Consider the following 17,773-nt stretch of genomic DNA (forward strand, 5'->3'; position numbering starts at 1 on the left):
CCCACCCTTGCTGGATTCCTTCCCCGCTGCCCCCCCCCCCCCCCCCCCCCCCCCCGCCCCATCCTGTTTTAGGCAGCACTGTTTATGCGATGGAGTCTATGTTTCTCAAATGCTTGGCGAACCTCAGGTGGAACGTGGGCAGGAATTTTTGCAACACTTTTTTTTTTTAATTTATTGGGCACAAAACCCCAAACCAGGATATGTGTGTGTGTGTGTGTTTATGTTTCTTCTCATCTGACTCCCCCCTCTCCCAATCAACCCCTTTTCTATCCGATGTAGAGAAGCAAAACACCCTAGAAAGCAAGCCATTGTATATAGTTGCGGTAACAATCAGGAAGAGAGCGGGGCTGTCCCCTGGGTAATTCGTTTTAAACAACAAATTGGTTGAAAATGGAATCCATGCCGGGGCCAGCTAAAGTGGCCCCCCTCCCTCCCCTCACCTGGGCCCTCCACCCATCAGGCATGTCTGCTCCCAGCAAGATTCATCTGTTCGATGCCATTTGCGTTTCAATAAAGTTATCTCCTGTACTGTCCGCTGGCTCTCTAGCTCCCTCTCTGTCTGGCTTCTGTCTGCTGCGGCCCATTCCTCCATCTGGAAGGTGAGACCACTTGTGGTTATCTACCTAATCCAGAGGTAAAACCCACCTGCCCGGAAATGTCGGATCCTCAAATCCTAAGCGGGAGTCTCTTGACCCCTGTGGTTGGGGGGGGGGGGGGGGGGGCCGTGCTCTTGCTTGCCCACTGTGGACACGGCATCCGTCACCAGAACTGGAAACGTCCGGCCCCAAAGTTGGGTCCTGGAGTCCTCCACCCACAGCCACAGTGTTTAACAACATACACCCTCTGGACTTCCCTAAGTTTTCTTCTGGGTATAAAAGTGAATCCACCTAATTCTAATTAACCTGTTCTAATGGAGTTCAGCTTCCCTTGGCCACTGAGAGAAGGAAAACAAGAAGTCTCCTTATTCCCTACTGTGGAACTTCAGTGTCCAAGAGGCAATCTTTTCCCCGTGAAACTGTGGTAACACAACGCCCCTCTGCGCCCCTACACGGGAGGTGACAAATGTGTTCACAGATCTCCTCAAAATAAGTCGAGGAATGACACTTTTGGAAAAAACCTCAGACGACGTGATTGTTATCAGTTTAGCATCAGCAGGCTTGGAAGTGGGCTAGGAGTCGCGGCCTGGCTTCGTCTGCCTCTCCGCCTGCTCCAGTATTTAGGGGCATCTCTGTACCTCGGGCCATTTCCTCAACCAGCGGGACATGCATATTAAACCACTCTCGTTCCTCCACCCCTTAAATGTCCATCCATAATTTCTCTGGGGGAAAAAAATGTATCCATTCTCAGCTAATAGGTTTCATTCTCAAATAGGCACAGAAGCCTCTACTCTGGAGGAAATGCCCGTTCGCATACAGGGGCTCTCTCCTGGAGGGTCACTTCCCAGTTTTGGGGTGGGGTTCACCCAGGCTGGAATGAGAGTCCAGATTCCTGGAAACCATTTGAAGGCGCTCAACCTGAACAGCATTCTCAGAAATACCTGTTCCTCTTCGCTATAGGACCTCCCACTGCAACAACATATGTCATTCCATCCCTCCGCCACCACATGCTCACCACCTTGTTCTGCATTTCCAAGCCCCTTCCAGGATCCTCTCCGCCTGCTCCAGTATTTAGGGGCATCTCTGTACCTCGAGCCACTTCATCAACCAGCGGGACATGCATATTAAACCACTCTCGTTCCTCCACCCATTAAATGTCCATCCATAATTTCTCTGGGGGAAAAAAAAATGTATCCATTCTCAGCTAATAGGTTTCATTCTCAAATAGGCACAGAAGCCTCTACTCTGGAGGAAATGCCCTTTCGCATACGGGGGGCTCTCTCCTGGAGGGTCACTTCCCAGTTTGTGGGTTGGGTTCACCCAGGCTGGAACACCAAGACAGTGGGCCTTTGTGAGCACTCCCCACTGCCCCGTCCACTTCAGTTTTCCCCCTTCCCTTTGGATTCCTGAGCCTAAGGGAGGAAGAGACTCACTTGGCCCAAGGTTTTTTCAGTGTCTAGGGGGAAATATGAGGTTGGTCTCAAATAGGAGGTAATTCTGACCCAGACCCCCCTCCTTAAAGCCCTCTGCATCCATGCCCAGCCCACCTCCTCTCTCCCAACACCCGAAAGATCCGTGAATCTGAGGTCACGTGGCACGCGCTGTTGGACCTCAGGAAGCCCCCTCGCCTCTCTGGGGCCCCGCGGTCTCGTCAATCCCCAGCGATCCCCGCGGAGCAGGGTGCAGTTCTCGTCCGGGCGGCAGGGGGCGCTCTCGACGGAGGTCCGGACGCCCGCCCCGCCCCGACCGCTCCCGCCGCCTCCGTGCGCAGGCGCGGCTTCGCGGATTGGCCGCGCGCGGGAGCCGTCGTCGGGCGGCGGGCCCCGGCGGGCTGGCGGGCTGAGGAGGAAAGATGGCGGCCGCGGCGGCGGCGGGCGCGGCGTCGGGGCTGCCGGGCCCGGTGGCGCAGGGCCTGAAGGAGGCGCTGGTGGAGACGCTCACCGGCATCCTGTCGCCCGTGCAGGAGGTGCGCGCGGCGGCCGAGGAGCAGATCAAGGTGCTGGAGGTGACGGAGGGTGAGTGAGGGCGGCCGTCACGAGGAGGGCCCTGCGCCGCGCGGGAGGGAGGGCGGGCGGGAGGCTCCGGCCCCGCGAGGGAGGCGCCGGGGGAGGGTCGGGGCGGAGCCGGGGGGTGATGGGGCCGCGACCGGGCGGGCGGCCCTCCGAGTGTGGCCGAGTCGGGACCCTGTTCCCCGTCCCCACTGCGGGGTCCCGCCCGGGCGAGGGAAGCGGAGGGGCAGGGCCTCGGGGGCGCGTGCCGAGTGCGGGCCTGCGCTCCGGCGTCCGCCTCCGAGTTCGGAGCCGGGCCGGTGGTGGTTCCTCCCGGATCTTCCGAGAAATCGGGGAAACGCACCTGCAGCCGCTCCCCGTCCGGACCTCACAGTAACTCGCCCTTAGGAAAGGCCTCCGTGTGCGTGTCTGTTTGGAGGGACGGACCATTCTTTGTCTCTGATCCTTTGTCCCCATCCTCCTGTGATAGGCCTTAGAGTGGTGGTCTCTGATCCTTTGTCCCCATCCACCTGTGATAAGCCTTAGAGTGGTGGAGGTCTCTGATCCTTTGTCCCATCTACCTGTGATAGGCCTTAGAGTGGTGGAGGTCTCTGATCCTTTGTCCCCATTCTCCTGTGATAAGCCTTAGAGTGGTGGAGGTCTCTGATCCTTTGTCCCCATCCACCTGTGATAAGTCTTAGGGTGATGGAGGTCTCTGATCCTTTGTCCCCATCCTCCTGTGATAAGCCTTAGGGTGATGGAGGTCTCTGATCCTTTGTCCCCATCCTCCTGTGATAAGCCTTAGGGTGATGGAGGTCTCTGATCCTTTGTCCCCATCCTCCTGTGATAAGCCTTAGGGTGATGGAGGTCTCTGATCCTTTGTCCCCATCCTCCTGTGATAAGCCTTAGGGTGATGGAGGTCTCTGATCCTTTGTCCCCATCCTCCTGTGATAAGCCTTAGGGTGATGGAGGTCTCTGATCCTTTGTCCCCATCCTCCTGTGATAGGCCTTAGAGTGGTGGAAGTCTCTGATCCTTTGTCCCCATCCTCCTGTCCTAGTCATAGAGTGATGGAGGAGCAAATAGCTCTGGGTTTGGGGTGCTCTGTCAGCTTCCTGCTGAGTGGGCCGTTCCCCAGGCCCGGGGAGGCGGGGGCCGCTCCACAAAGAACAGTGGGATCCTGAAGCAGGAGGAGGGAGAAGCCTCCTGGTCTTTATGGAAGAAACGAGCTGGTGGGTCAGGGCTTCGCTGGGAGGACTCCGGATCCTCAGGGTCCCCTAGCTCCACAGGACGTCTCCACCGCCTCTTAAAGCCTCCTTGGAGATTCAGGAAATTGTCCGTGGTCTGACAGTCACACTGAACCCTCGAGCTGGCCTTGCTACTGGACTTAGGACTTTTACGAAAAGGAATTAAGACAAATCTCCCTTAAATTTAATTTTGTGTTCTCACAACGTGAAAGGGCTGTTGGAAATGAATTTCGGTCTGTTGGAAATGCATTGAGATTTGGGATCTAAAAGGTTAAGGACCATTTTGAAGGCCTGGTTGTAGTTGTCATTGTTCTGTACGAGGTGAGACCCTAGGAAAGGAGCAACCATCGGGTAGGAAAAAGCTGTTTGAGACCCGTGCGTGGATCGACCTGAAGGAGTTATTACAGCCTCCCAGGAGAATTCCTTGATTCACGTTAATGTCTGTGCCTCCCTTGGGTAGCAAGGAGGAAGAGTGAGAAAGGGACCCATCACATTCAGGTTACTACTTGAATAAAGTCGAGGGTCCCGTGCCTTCTCTGAATGATACCCAACCTTCTCGTGCCCCAAATGCATGTCTGGCACCTTCCTATGAGAGGTGGACCTTGGCTCTTGTTTAAACCATGCAACAACAGCCCCACTTTGGTGCTAATCCCTTCAGCCCTAGACACTGTCATGGTCCCATCCAGCAAAGTCAGTTAGAAACTCCTTGAGGTCTTTTTAAAGTTCTAGTCTCTCGTTTCATGTTTTTTGAGTCTTGAAATAAAAAATTAAGCAGAAGTGCAGAATTTTGTGTTTGCTCTAGGCCACTGATGGGAATACTTTACTGGTAAGGTGCTGTGGGCGTGCGTGCTGGGAGACACAGAAGGGCCTCGGTACCGTGGTCTAGGAGGACGGCGCAGGACGCACAGCTTGCCAGCTGTAGGATGTGGTGGACAGGGTTGGATCAAGTCTGAAGCTGAATGCGGTGCTTTGGACCCTTTGGAGGCCGTTTGTGTTTTTAAATAGCCTGATTCCTTATGTTTATTTAAAACTATAGAAATTCACCTCCTTCAGTAACCTATTTTTAGATGGAGGATGGTGACCCATTTCTCAGATACTGTACCTTGCTGCTCTCCTTTCCTCTTCTTGTGGCCTTCAACAAGTTATTTTTGCCCTTGGGTCCAGAGCGCCTCCTGTCTGTTACGCTGTCTGAATCTCGGGGGTTTCATTAACGTGGTCAGGCGTTTCTTCTCCACTAGCCATTGCCTGTCTTTACGTGCGAATCCAGCACCTGGCTTCCCAGCCAGCATTTAGCCATCTGACTGATGAAACTGCCGGGACGTTGCCCCTGCTGTTAGAACCCCCTGCAGGCCGAGGTGAGGAGCCATTCTTGCAAATGAGTGAACAAATCGTTTCCACTCCTTTGAAACTGCTTCACGTTTTAGTTGTATTCCAGTAAAAGAAGCTTTGCTTTCTAGTCCTAGGAAACATGCTTCCTTAAAACTTGAAGTTAATGAGAAATCTGGAGGTTGGTGTCTATTATTATTTGTATTCTGGTAATCTTTTGATGCTGTTTTGGTTCTGCAGGCCCAAGGTCAGTTGACAACCAAATCCAGTTGTTTCTAGTCCCTCAGTCCCCTCAAATAACCACACTTCGTTTGTGAGCCATTTATTCTTGCCTCACATGGGAGACTGGTCCCCACTGATCGTTAAGATTAACCAGTCTGTTCCCTCTGACGAACCGGCATGCCACCCTCCTTTGCTGCCAGGAGATGACCCCAGTCTTGAGGATTAAGTCGCAGAATCTCTAATTTAATTTTGGGGGAAGGGACAGTCAATTTTCAACTCGCTGTTAGATGGACAGATGAGAGGTTGACGTGTTCTGACCAGATTCTGGGGTAGGGGGATTTTGAGAAGCAGTTATCTTAGAAAATTGGGGTTCCTGGAGCCCAGAGTACACCCTGGTCCTTTAGTCTGCCAGCTGGTGTTTTCCAGGAAATAACTTGCCTATGGTTACTTATCAGTTTTCCAGAATGGGAGTCTGTTCTCTTAAGCCAAGGAAGTTCTTTGTGAGAGAGGTTCACCTGACTCGTGTAGTCGGTCAGTTTCTAAAGGATCAAGAGAGGTTATTTCATCAGCTGGAGTCCTGCAATGATTTTCTTGAGTCCGTGTGTTTGCCATTTTCCTTAGTCAGTTGGAATCTGAAGGAAACGCAGAAAACCTTTCCGATAGTGAAAGCCTGTTTAAGAAGGTTAATTAGAGAAGGAGATGATGCCACTAACCACCTCCTTCAGACAGCACCCCCATCCTGAACTGAGGAGCACGTTACTTGAAAGTGTGGAGGTTCCGTGTTACACAGTATTCCAGGAGATGATTGGTACCCTTTCATTTTCCTTAGGAGGGCTGGGATTGTGAGTTTGATCAGCAGGGGTTGCAGGAACTTAGCTGTGCCTAGTAGAGTAAAAATAAAAGGCTTTTTGGTCTGTTGTAGTAGTCTTCTAATTCCATTTTATCGAATAGGGTCATATCAAGCATTTTATGAACACAGTAATTAAAAAGACTGGAAAGGTTATGAACTGCCAAAGATCTCGTCCGTCAAAGTCTGATGTTCTCTACTCAGCTTCTTCAACTCGCTTTCGTTTGACGTATGGTAAGATCATGACTTTTGAGAGTGTCAGCTCTTTATTTTTCGTGTATTTTTGCTCTGTTTTTTTTATATCTTAGAATGCAGTTTTTCCTTCTTTTCCTTCTCTCTCTACTTTCCTCTAAGAGCAGCAGCACTCGAGTGGTGAAATGAGTTGCTTTCATCACAAGCTTTAATTTTCCAGGCCAGCATAGCACAGACTTTCTTAGATAACTAGATTTAGACCCTGGGTGATTTTCTTCTTTAAGTTGTCTCTTTTTGTCTATTAGGAATGAAGACATGTTTCCCCGTCATTTGGCTTTGACTTAGCCTTTTCTGTCTTGCTCACAGCAGATATGTCACAGAAAGTACATTTTTTTCTTTCCTTCGCCACCATGATGTCCAACAGGGGAGGGGGCTTCTCCCCCTCGGTTGCCCGGGCGTTCAGATGCTGCCGGATGTCCGTGTTGATTCCCCCATCTTAGATCCTAGAGAGGTGGTCCTGATGGCTGGAAGTTTGCTTTCTGGTTCTCATGGGCACTTTTCTGGCTCTCTTACAGTATAGCGTAAGCACTGTCACCTGCGAAGGGAGCCCCTCCAGGATCCAGACGCACTCCTGGGCATGTGGCGGGCACTGAGCCGAGGGGAAGGCGGCCACGCTCGGAAAAAGGCCAGTGGTGGAGTTTTCTTTTTCCTTTCAGCTGTGATTTTGTGGTGCTTACCAACCCCCATGAGAAAAGCGGGGCTTCTCCAGCGCCCTGCTCAGGTCTGCGTCCTTCCCCACGCAATCCTGTTCGCACTTTTCCTTCTGGTAGCTTCCTGACGGCGAAACCTCTGCCGAGTCTCGTGTCTCTCTAGTAGACCCTGCAGATGAGTAGCACATTTCTGAACTTACCCTTTATCCTCCATGCTCTCCTTGGAGCTTCTCTTTAAACCAAGTTTTACTTAGGTAATGCTTTTGCCTAATGGGGTGAAAGGAGAGAATGGGGACAAGGGATGACAAGAGAGAGGAGCAGAAGACTAAAGGACCACAGAGTGAGTTAAGGAAAGAGGGCAAAGGATTTTAGAAGGAAGTCAAGGGTACTGTTTTGGATTGGATTAAAGGTATAATCAAGAACCTGGGGTTGGGGGAAAACCCAGGTTAATAGAATGGGTCTGTCCTTATTTCACCTTGGGAGAAGGAACTAGAGAAAGTAAATTTCCTGATGAGAATGGCTTTAGAAAGCCAACTCATACAACCCACTTGGGACTGTTCCCCTTTGGCCTAACTTCATCGTAGTGTAATCTGAATTGGTCCCCTTTCCAAGCAAAACAAAACAGCCATGTATGTCTGTGTCTCTCGTGTTTTCCCTGCCGTAATCATTCCAAAGTAAGTTATTCAGCTGTTCTTTCTAGTACTTTCTGAAGAAATTATCTTAGACACCAGTCAGCAAAACTGGGAATCCCCCAACACACATTAAATAAGTGAAAATACTCTTTTCTTTACAGATATAGTTTTATTTCTTCAAAAAATATTGTGTAATCTGTTAGATGAATATCTCTAAGTAGGGTTTTCATTACTTAATAGAAATCAGCAATGGCTGGGAGTTACTGTGTTGATCAGATTTAAAACAGGTCAGAGAACTTGAGGATTTTTTCTGGCTTTTCCTTCTGGGCATTAGTTTTACAGCACAGAGTTCACCATCCACACCACACCACCACTGTGACTCCTCATAAACAATTCTTCATACAGCTTTTAAGTAAACTAGACGTTTTATGGTACAAAACTCTTCTATGGGGACTGATATCCCGGTATTTCTAATGGGTATATGGTCTAGACAGGATAAATTGGCTTAAATAAAATACTTGATATTTCCCCTCCCTTTATCCCCCTGTGACCTAATGCAAATGAGTTCTTTGTCTTTGACATTTTTGGGTTTCCTAAGCAGAGTTCGTCATGTGGTCACTGTATTTGAAACTGGGAGCCTGCAGAGAAGAAGATCCATTCTGTTCATTCCTTCTCTTTTTGAAGTTGGTCTTTAGTTAATGATGATGATGTTCTTTGAAGATTCTCTTTCCCATTAAGGCTTTTGAGCAGAGAGTCACGTCATTCAAACTTTCCAGCTTCTTCCTTCCTCTGTGGAGAAAATAAGCTTTCAGGGAAAATCCATCTTACAGTGTTCTTTGTAGGTCCAGTACCCTGGTCGGCTTAGGGTTTGAGGCCCCACGTGGACCTTAATCGTGTGATGATCTCTTTCTTTCACCACCCCTTACAGTCTCAGTGATGTGTGAAGCCAAGTGATTAGTGGAAATTGAGGAGTGGTCTTTGATAGGTTACTAGACAAGATTACTGTAAAGATTGTGTAGAGTGAAGAGCTCTCAGCTCCTGTCATTGTCACCAGAGTGCCACCTTCTCCTGGCATGGGTATGGAAAAAATGTATTCACACTAAGGTTTTCTTTAAAAAGAATAGACTTGAAGTTCTCAGGTCGGAGAAAGGACTCCAGACTGTGGCAGGAGCTGAGTGTGGCATCTGCCCGGTCTCCGTGCTGCAGGAGCTCTTCTGCTTGGTACCATGTGGACTTGCGGAGAATGCGTGCCTTCCTTTTCCCGTCCGTGAGCCGCAGTGTTGCCCCATAACCGTGACAGGATGTGTGCTTTTCTTGGAAAAGTAATTATTCAGATCTGTTTAAGCTTTATAGTCTCAGTTCACAAAGTCTCATTTTATTCCGCAGTTTCTTTTTCACACCATATGATTACAGATTTTGTTCATCTTGATCTCATTTTAGTTTGTCCCTGTAGTGATGATCCAAAAATTGTGCTCTTGTCAGGAGCATTAAAACCCACATCCCAGTGGTCCATGCAAAAAAGTGCTGAAATGCTGCCTTAAAATAAAAGACTGTGTGGCTCGTGTAATTTATGAACATACTCATAGATCTTTCTGGAAGATGTCATGTAAGGCCCACAGAATTGGTTGACAGCATCTGGGGAGGCCACGCCTGCAGAGACAGTGACATTTGGGGCCGTGAAGTTGGTGTCTGCCAGCACACCAAGCATCTGAGTGTGGTAGCGCGCTGCCTTGCATGCTCCTCCTTCCATTGGGCTCCACACGCACCATCAGGCACCTTCTCCACTGCACTGGATGTTGGCCTCCCGTGTGCTTCTGCTGTGAGTGGGTTTTACAGACTTACCAGAGTCTGAGTCAGCCAAGATTCAGATTCAGAGTCTTAACCCTAAGAACGAGAGTGGATTTCGCTCTCTTCAGGGTATTCTGCGGGTTTCAAGTGCTTGCTTGTGATTTAATCACTTAGTAAATGCTTTAGAGAGAATGTGGCTGCTTTTGCATTGGTCTTGTAAAAATTCTCCTTTCCTGAGTGAAATGGTAGATGCTATGGGATTGTTTCAAAAACTGCAGCTTAAAATAAGGGTGTAATAAGAATGAGTTAAGCCTCTAAGAATTCAGTAAAGTAGCAGTACATAAAATACAGAAATCAATAGCTTTCATATACACAAACAATGAAAGGTTAGAGGACATAATGGTGGTTTAAAAAAAAACATTTACAATAGCAACAAAAAAGATTAAATACTTAGAAATAAAAGTAACAGGAATTTTGCAAGAACCTATTAGGGAAAACTTTTTTTTTCTTAGTGAAGAAGATTGGCCCTCAGCTAACATCCGTTGTCAATCTTCCCCTTTTTGCTTGAGGAAGATTGTCACTGAGCTAACATCTGTTCTTGTCTTCCTCTATTTTGTATGTGGGATGCCACCACAGCGTGGCTTGATGAGCAGTGTGTAGATCTGCACCTGGGATCTGAACTCACAAACTGGGCTGCCAAAGCGGAGCGTGCGAACTTAACCACTATGCCACTGGGCCAGCCCCGGGGGAAAACTCTTTAAACCCTCCTGAGGACTTGAAAGTGGACTTGAACAGATGGAAAGACACATAGTGTGCTTGACAGCACAGCTCAGCATGGCAGATGAGTCAGACGGGTCGGTTCCCACATTCATATAAAAACAAACGTGGAGGAATCGCTCCAAAACACAGAAAGGGAAAGATCTGAGGGGGGACCAGTTCTACCAGACGTGAAGACGTCATCTGAAGCCTCTGGAATTAAAGCAAGCAGCATGGCGCTGGCACACGGCTGGGTAGATGGAGCTGTGGGACAGACTAGCAGGTCCAGAGAGCGACACAAGTACCTCTGGGATTTAGTGTAAAAGTGGCGCCTCTGGGCATTGGGGTGAAGATGTGCTTTTTAATGAAAGGTGCTGGGACAGCTGGGTAGCCGTTTAGAATTAGATCAGGGTCTCGCACCATTAAACAAGTAAGCTCCAAATGGATTAGGAATCTAAACATTAAAAAATAAAAAATAAAACCATACAAGTTCTAGAAGAAAATACGGGTGAGTTTTTCTTTAACCTTGGCCTAAGGAAAGACCTTCTAACTGTGCCTCAATGTGTCTCAATGTGTAGCGGCAGTGAAACAAAAGGTTGATCCATTTGACTACGGTAAAAACTTTTTTTTTGTTTGCATGACAAAAAGCGCCATATAAAACGTCAAGACAGCTGGGACAAACTGGGAGAAATCTTTCACAGTATATACCACGGACAAAAGGATGATATCCTTACTATATAAAGAACTCTTAAAAGTTGAGAAGCCAAGGACCGAAACCCCAGTAGAGAAATGGAGGGAGATAAATCACCCCTCCTCCCCCCAAAAAGAAATCAAAATGGCACTCAGAGATACAAAAACAAGTTTAGAGTCACTCGTGATTAGAGAAATACCAACTAAAACAGCGCTGAGATACCACTTCTCGTCTGTCAGGCGGCAGAGATTTTCACGTCTGGCGGCACCGTCTGTTGCTGAGGCTGTGGAGGGTTCTCAGCATCGCCAGTGGGGATGCAGTTGGCACGATCCTTCTGGACGAAAGTCTGGCCACACCTCACACCACCACGTGGGCACCAGCCTTTTGACCCCTCAGTCCCACTTATGGGATTCTGCCCTGAGGATAGACCTTGGACAATACAAAAATACATACCACACAGTATTATTTACCGTTACATTGTTTTAAAAACAAAATTGGGAACAACTGCCCATCCGTGGGAGAGTAGATGGATAAAGTAGGTACGTCTCTACAGTGGCACATTATGTCAAAGAATGAGGAATCTCTGAATTGATTTGGAATGACTTCCAGGATACAATATTAACTGGGGAAAAAAACAGTGTAAAAGAGTCTCTATAATATGCTACTTTTCATATAAACAAGAGGATGGAAGAAGATACACATATATCTGCTCATTCATGCAAAAGAAATACCGGAGGGGTCGGCCCCGTGACGCAGTGGTTAAGTTCACATGTTCCGCTTAAGCGGTCCAGGGTTCACCAGTTCAGATCCCAGGTGTGGACCTAGGCACCACTTGGCAAGCCATGCTGTGGCAGGCGTCCCACGTATAAAGTAGAGGAAGATGGGCATGGATGTTAGCTCAGGGCCACTCTTCCTCAGCAAAAAGAGGAGGATTGGTGGCAGATGTTAGCTCAGGGCTAATCTTCCTCAAAAAAATAAATAAATAAATACAGGAAAATTAAACCAGAAACTGGTTGGTTGCCTACATGGAGGGTGTGGGGAAAGAGTGGAAGGGAGTTAATAGGGATCAGGAGGAATCGATGCCTCTTGGACTATGCCCTTTTGAATACCTTTGACTCTGAGAATCATAGTAATGTTTTATAAAAATAAGTGAATAATTAAAGTCAGACAATGGAGGAGACCCAAAATGCAGCACACGTGGTAACAAATGAACCTAACTGGATTACAGGTGAATAATATGACTACTAGGTCTTGGCAAAGAAAAGAACTAATCCAAGTAACTGGAAAATTGTGTTTTGACTGCATATTGTAAGACTGATGTCAAAAAGAACTGTACACAAAAATTGTACTCCAGTTAACATATCTGTGTTTCACAAGGGTATGGGTTAATAGTTCTGTAATTAGTTTATGTGTATACTAAGATTGAACAAATAAGTAAATTTATTGTAGATAATGAAAGGCAGATTTCTCACTGTCAGAGAAAGAATCACAAATAAGGAAAGGAAGAAAAGTAGAATGAACTGCGAGGTGTTGGATTGGCATCTGAGGTATCAGTATGATGGGTGGGGGGTGGGTGGACAGGCAGACTGGTGCACAGGCCTGTGTGTAGCTGTAGGTTAGTATACGTACATGTATTTCCAGCACTGTTCTCTGAGAGGGCCTAGCACCGGTGACACCCAGTAGCAGTGAGCACACCTAGCGCCCAGATTTGGTTTCTGCATAGTGTTCTCCACTATAAAGCACCAGGGCTCCTTGGAGAAAAAGTTGATTCCAGGGCTTAGGCAGAGAAAATACAAGATGAGCCTAGAATATCTTGTGATATCAGAAAATAAGGAAGTGCTTGGAAAAGGATGGAAGCATGTGGAAGTACACCGGAGCCAACCAGGACTGCCAGCGACCAAAGTGGAACAATTTGGGCAACGAAATAAATGATAGCCTTAGGTTAAAACCCATAGGATAAAATAAATCGTCATGACTCTGTACTGGCATAAATAAAGGAGGAGGCACAGTTTTTCCTTGTAGAAGAATTGCAATTAATTGATAAATGTAAAGAGAATCGAAGACAGAATCACCACTCGGCAGACAACACAGTAGCAGTTGTTGCAGGCAGGATCCACAGATGGATGCTAAAATCAGTGGGTGAAAGTTTGAAGAGAAACAGGACATTTAGCATAATCTAATAATATCTCTCCCAAGATTGTTATCGGTTGCAAAGGGAGAAACAGGACCCCTGCAGTGGAGAAACCCTGGAGACCCCGTTACCAAGTGACCGTGGTTAACATTCCCAGTAATAAAATGTCAACATTGTGTACTCCCTGATACGATAGCTGAGGGCACAGCATCACTGCTCTGATATTCTTGCCGAGAAGGAACAACCTCAGTCTGACTGTGAGGCACCTTCAGTCAGGCACACATTCCACAAAATAACTGTCATGGCTCATCAGAAGTGTTCTGGTCACAAAGGACAAGGAGGGAATGAGGGGCGCGTACACGTTGGAGGAACTGAGGAGACCTGACAGTCGCACAAGTGTGGGCTCTTGGATTGGACCTGAGACAGAAGCAGGACGGTAGGGGAACTGTGAGATGCTCGAGTCTGTAGCTCAGTTAATAGCACTCTGCCCGTGTGAGTTTCCTGGTTTGGATCGTTGAGCTGCACTTATGTAAGTTGTCATCATCAGAGGGACGTGGGTGAAGGACATCCGTGAACTCAGTGTACTGTATTCATCAGCTTGTCTTTAAGTCCAAAAATTATTTCAAAATAAAACACTTTAAAAAATACAGACATGGGTCATTTTCAGTAGTTTTTAACCTGTTTACTTGGATAGGCCTTGGACATGAAACTGCATGGAACAACTTTTTCTCGATATGGACTTTTCTGTTGCATAAGTGCCCTTTGGATGGCTGTTCTGTGGAATCCAGACATGGTAGTTAGACTTACCATAGAAAGTAGCGTTTGTTACATAGACAGGAAGCCAAACAATGTCTTCTTGGTAGCAATAAAAATAATAATAGCACAATAACTGATTTTTAAAGTTTTTACTGTGCCAGGCATTGTGCTGAGTACTTGACATGCATTGTATCTTTCAGTCCTCACGGACTGCTTTATCACTAGATACCATTGTCCTTCTTTTGTGGATGAGGACGCTGAGGTTTAGAAAGGAAAAGTGACTTGCCTAAGGTCAGACATAGTAGCTCCAGGATTTGAACCTACACACTCAGTGGCTCCCTCCAGATGGGAGGGATGAGCCTGTGTAACCTGTGCACTTGCCACCCCAAGCAGGTGTGAAAGCTGCCAGAATGCTGCTGTCCCGTAGGAATACAATGAGAGTCACATGCACAATCTTACATTTTCAAGTAGCTATATTGAAAAGGTAAAAAGAAACAGGGAAATTTAATTTTTTAATACTTTATTCATTTAACCTAATGTATGCAAAGTATTTCAGTAGTTAATCTTTGTAAACATTAAGATATTTTACACTATTTTGTTTTCACGCTAAGTTTGCGGTCTGGTGTATATGTTGCATTTATAGCTCCTGTCAGTTCACTAGCCACGTTTCTGTGCACAGCAGCCACTTGTGGCTCATGGCTGCCATATTGGATAGCGTGGCCCTAGAATGTGAGATGTGAACATTGTGATGCTCTCTTGGCCTTACATTCTTCTTCCTTTTTTCACAAGTAAGTATTGGATAAGTGACTCCTTTCCAAGTGTAAATTAGATCTAAATTTTTAAATGTTTTTTTATTGTGGTAAAATACGCTTAACCTAAAATTTACCATCTTAACCGTGTTTAAGTGCACAGCTCGGTGATATTAAAGACATTCACGTTGTTGTATAACTAACACCACCATCCATCCCCATAATTCATCTTGTAAAACTGAAACTCTATACACATTAAACAATAACCCCCCCCATTTTCCTCTCCCCCGGCCCCTGGCAACCACCATTACTTACTGTCTTTATAATTTTGACTATGTTTAAGTACCTCATGTAAGTGGACTCATACAGTATTTGTCTTTTCATGACTGGCTTATTTCACTTAGCATAATGTCCTCAAGATTCCTCCATTGTAGCAGTTGTTGTAGCATATCGCAGAATTTCCTTCCTTTTAAAGACTGAATAATATTTCATTGTATGTATGTACCACGTTTTGCTTATCCGTTCGTCTGTCGGTGGACACTTGGGTTGCTTCCACGATTTAGCTATTGTGAGTAATGCTACTGTGAACACGGGTATACAATTATCTCTTTGAGATCCTGCTTTCAGTTCTTTGGGGTATGTACCCAGAAGTGGAATTTGCTGGATTGCATGGTAATTCTAGTTTTCATTTCTCGAGGAATCGCTGTACTGCTCTCCACAGCACCTGTAGCATTTTACATTCCCGCCAGCGATGCACGAGGCTTCCAGGTCCTCCATATCCTCACCAACACTTGGTTTCTGGTTTTTTTGATAGTAGTCATCCTAGTGGGTATGAGATGTTATCGCATAGCTTTGATTTGCATTTCCCTGATGGTTAGTGATGTTGTGCATCTGTTCATGTGCTAATTGGCCATTCATGTGTCTTCTTTGGAGAAATATCTATTCAAGTCCTTTGCCCATTTTGAGTCATGTTGCTTTTTGTTGAATTTCAGGGGTTCTGGATATTAATCCATTATCAGATTTATACTTTGCAAATATTTTTTCCCATTCCATAGGTTGCCTTTTTACCTGTTGATGGTGTCTTGTGATGCACAAAATTGTAGAATTTTTATGAAGTCCATTTTGTCTGTTTTTTCTGTTGCTTTCTCTGCTTTTGGTGTCATATCCAAGAAATCATTGCCAAATCCACTGTCATGAAGCTTTTGTCCTATGCTTCCTTTAAGAGTTTTATTGTTTTATGTCTTACATTATTTAGGTCTTTGATCCATTTTGAGTTAATTTCTGTATATGGTGTGAGTGAGAGTCCACCTTCATTCTTTCGCATGTAGATATTCAGTTTCCCCAGCGCCACTTGTTGAAAATACTGTCCTGTCCCCATTGAATGGTCTTGGCACCCTTGTCAAAAATCACTTGATCACATATGCGACGGTTTGTTTCTGGGCTGTCTGTTCTATTCCCTTGATCTATACGTCTCTCTCTATGCCAGTAGCACCTTGTTTTGATTGCTGTAGCTTTGTAGTAAGTTTTGAAATCAGCAAGTGTGGGTCACCCAGCTTTGTTCTTCTTTTTGAAGATTATTTTGGCTACTCAGGATCCATTGAGATTCCATATTAATTTTAGGATGGATTTTTCTGTTTCTGCAGAAAACATCATTGGGATTTTGATAGAGATTGCATTGAGGGATCTAAATTTTAATTTGGGAGTAAGAGTTGTTTCTACTCTCCCAGTATGCATTCCAAGATTACTGCTTACATTGCTTATTGGAAACTGTTTACTTAACAGCAGTATATTCTCAGGACTAAGCCTGTTAAAGCCAGATTTTCTTACACTTAATCATCTCTTATCTGGTGGTGTATATCTGGGCAACTCTTGATATCACTGCTTTTAGTTTTTCTTTGGGGTGAGAGAGTACTGGTTTCAGTTAGACACTGCGTACATCGTCTAAGAGGAAGCGTTTGCCATCTTGGAAGAGAAGATGGCTGAAGGAGCTCTGCAGTAGTTGGAGAAAATAAGAGGGTGCTGGGACTGCTGGGTGCAAGCAGCTGTGCCCTGCCGGCCAGCCGGTTTCTCTTACTTGGAGGAGTCGATCTTAGCAGCTGTTAGCACTTTTAGAAGCAGTGGATCAAGCTCCTCTCTGAAGTCTCTCTTCTTGGCCTCAGGGTTAGAGCTCAGTAAATTGCTATGGCTTTCCTGAGTGCTCCTAGACTCAGAGTAAAATTTTCTCTTTCAGAATTTGGTGTTCACCTGGCAGAGCTGACTGTAGATCCCCAGGGGGCACTGGCGATTCGTCAGGTAAGTCCAGACTAGCCCAATTTCTACGTGATTTCTCTTTACTTGGTAATGAAACTTATGGCAAAGAGACAGAATAAGACCAACTTATAAATAAGTTAGGATTGTGTGCCAGATTTAGATATACTTCAAATGAATGTATCAGGCGGGGTATATAGTTTTTATATGTGAAGAAAGTCTTTTCCTTGCTGTACTACTTGGCTTATTCTCTTCACAGCTGGCATCAGTCATTTTGAAGCAATATGTGGAGACGCACTGGTGTGCCCAATCAGAGAAGTTTAGGCCTCCGGAAACTACAGAAAGGGTAAGGAGAGTTACCTGGTGAGTCTGCCTACAGAGACTGGAGGAGCCGTCTTAAGGGATTGGGCTGCAACATTCTTGGACAACGTGGAGCAATCTAAAGACTAGACAGAAAGGGAGATGATTGGTAGCTGGCATTCTGGGCACCATGCTGTAGACAAGGGAGCTCAGGTATCAGGGGATCTGTGTTCAAATGCTAGTTCTGCCTGGTACTAGCTGTGAGATACTGGAGATGCACTTTAACTTCGAAGCTTTCATTTCCTAAACACCTAAGATTAGAATTAAAATTCCAACTTTAAAGAGTTGTTTGAGGATGAAGTGAAATACTGTTTCTGCTTAGAGCAGTGCTGTCCAACCATTCTGTGCCCCCAAGAAATTTTGAGATGTATGGTCTAGAGCAATGCTGTCCGTTGGAACTCTGCACGGTTATGGAAATGCTCTGTATCTGTGCTGTCCAGTTCAATAGCTACGAGCCACATATGGGTGCTGAGCGCTTAGAATGTGGCTAGTGAAACTGAGGAACTGGATTTTTAATTTTATTTCGTGTTAAGTAAT

The 17,773-nt window shown here is 46.2% G+C and overlaps 1 protein-coding gene across 5 annotated transcripts in view; it reads left to right on the forward strand.

Annotated features, from left to right (window-relative positions):
* Positions 1-2,366: 2,366 nt before the first annotated feature.
* Positions 2,367-17,773, forward strand: part of IPO9 (importin 9) — a 47,249-nt gene continuing 31,842 nt past the window's right edge. The window contains exons 1-6 of one of the 5 annotated variants that reach the window (XM_070255894.1): positions 2,722-3,005; positions 5,068-5,184; positions 6,329-6,458; positions 6,992-7,101; positions 16,860-16,921; positions 17,136-17,222. Coding sequence is in view for 1 of the 5 variants with exons in the window: in XM_023632528.2 (XP_023488296.2) it covers positions 2,449-2,611; positions 16,860-16,921; positions 17,136-17,222 (312 nt within the window). In the remaining 4 variants the exon portion in view is untranslated. Of the gene's footprint in view, positions 2,612-2,721; positions 5,185-6,328; positions 6,459-6,991; positions 7,102-16,859; positions 16,922-17,135; positions 17,223-17,773 lie in introns of those variants that run through there. The other 4 variants (XM_070255893.1, XM_070255891.1, XM_070255892.1 and 1 more) reach the window with 4 other exon arrangements.

Source organism: Equus caballus, chromosome 30, assembly GCF_041296265.1.
Source record: "Equus caballus isolate H_3958 breed thoroughbred chromosome 30, TB-T2T, whole genome shotgun sequence".
NCBI classification, from domain to species: domain Eukaryota; kingdom Metazoa; phylum Chordata; class Mammalia; order Perissodactyla; family Equidae; genus Equus; species Equus caballus.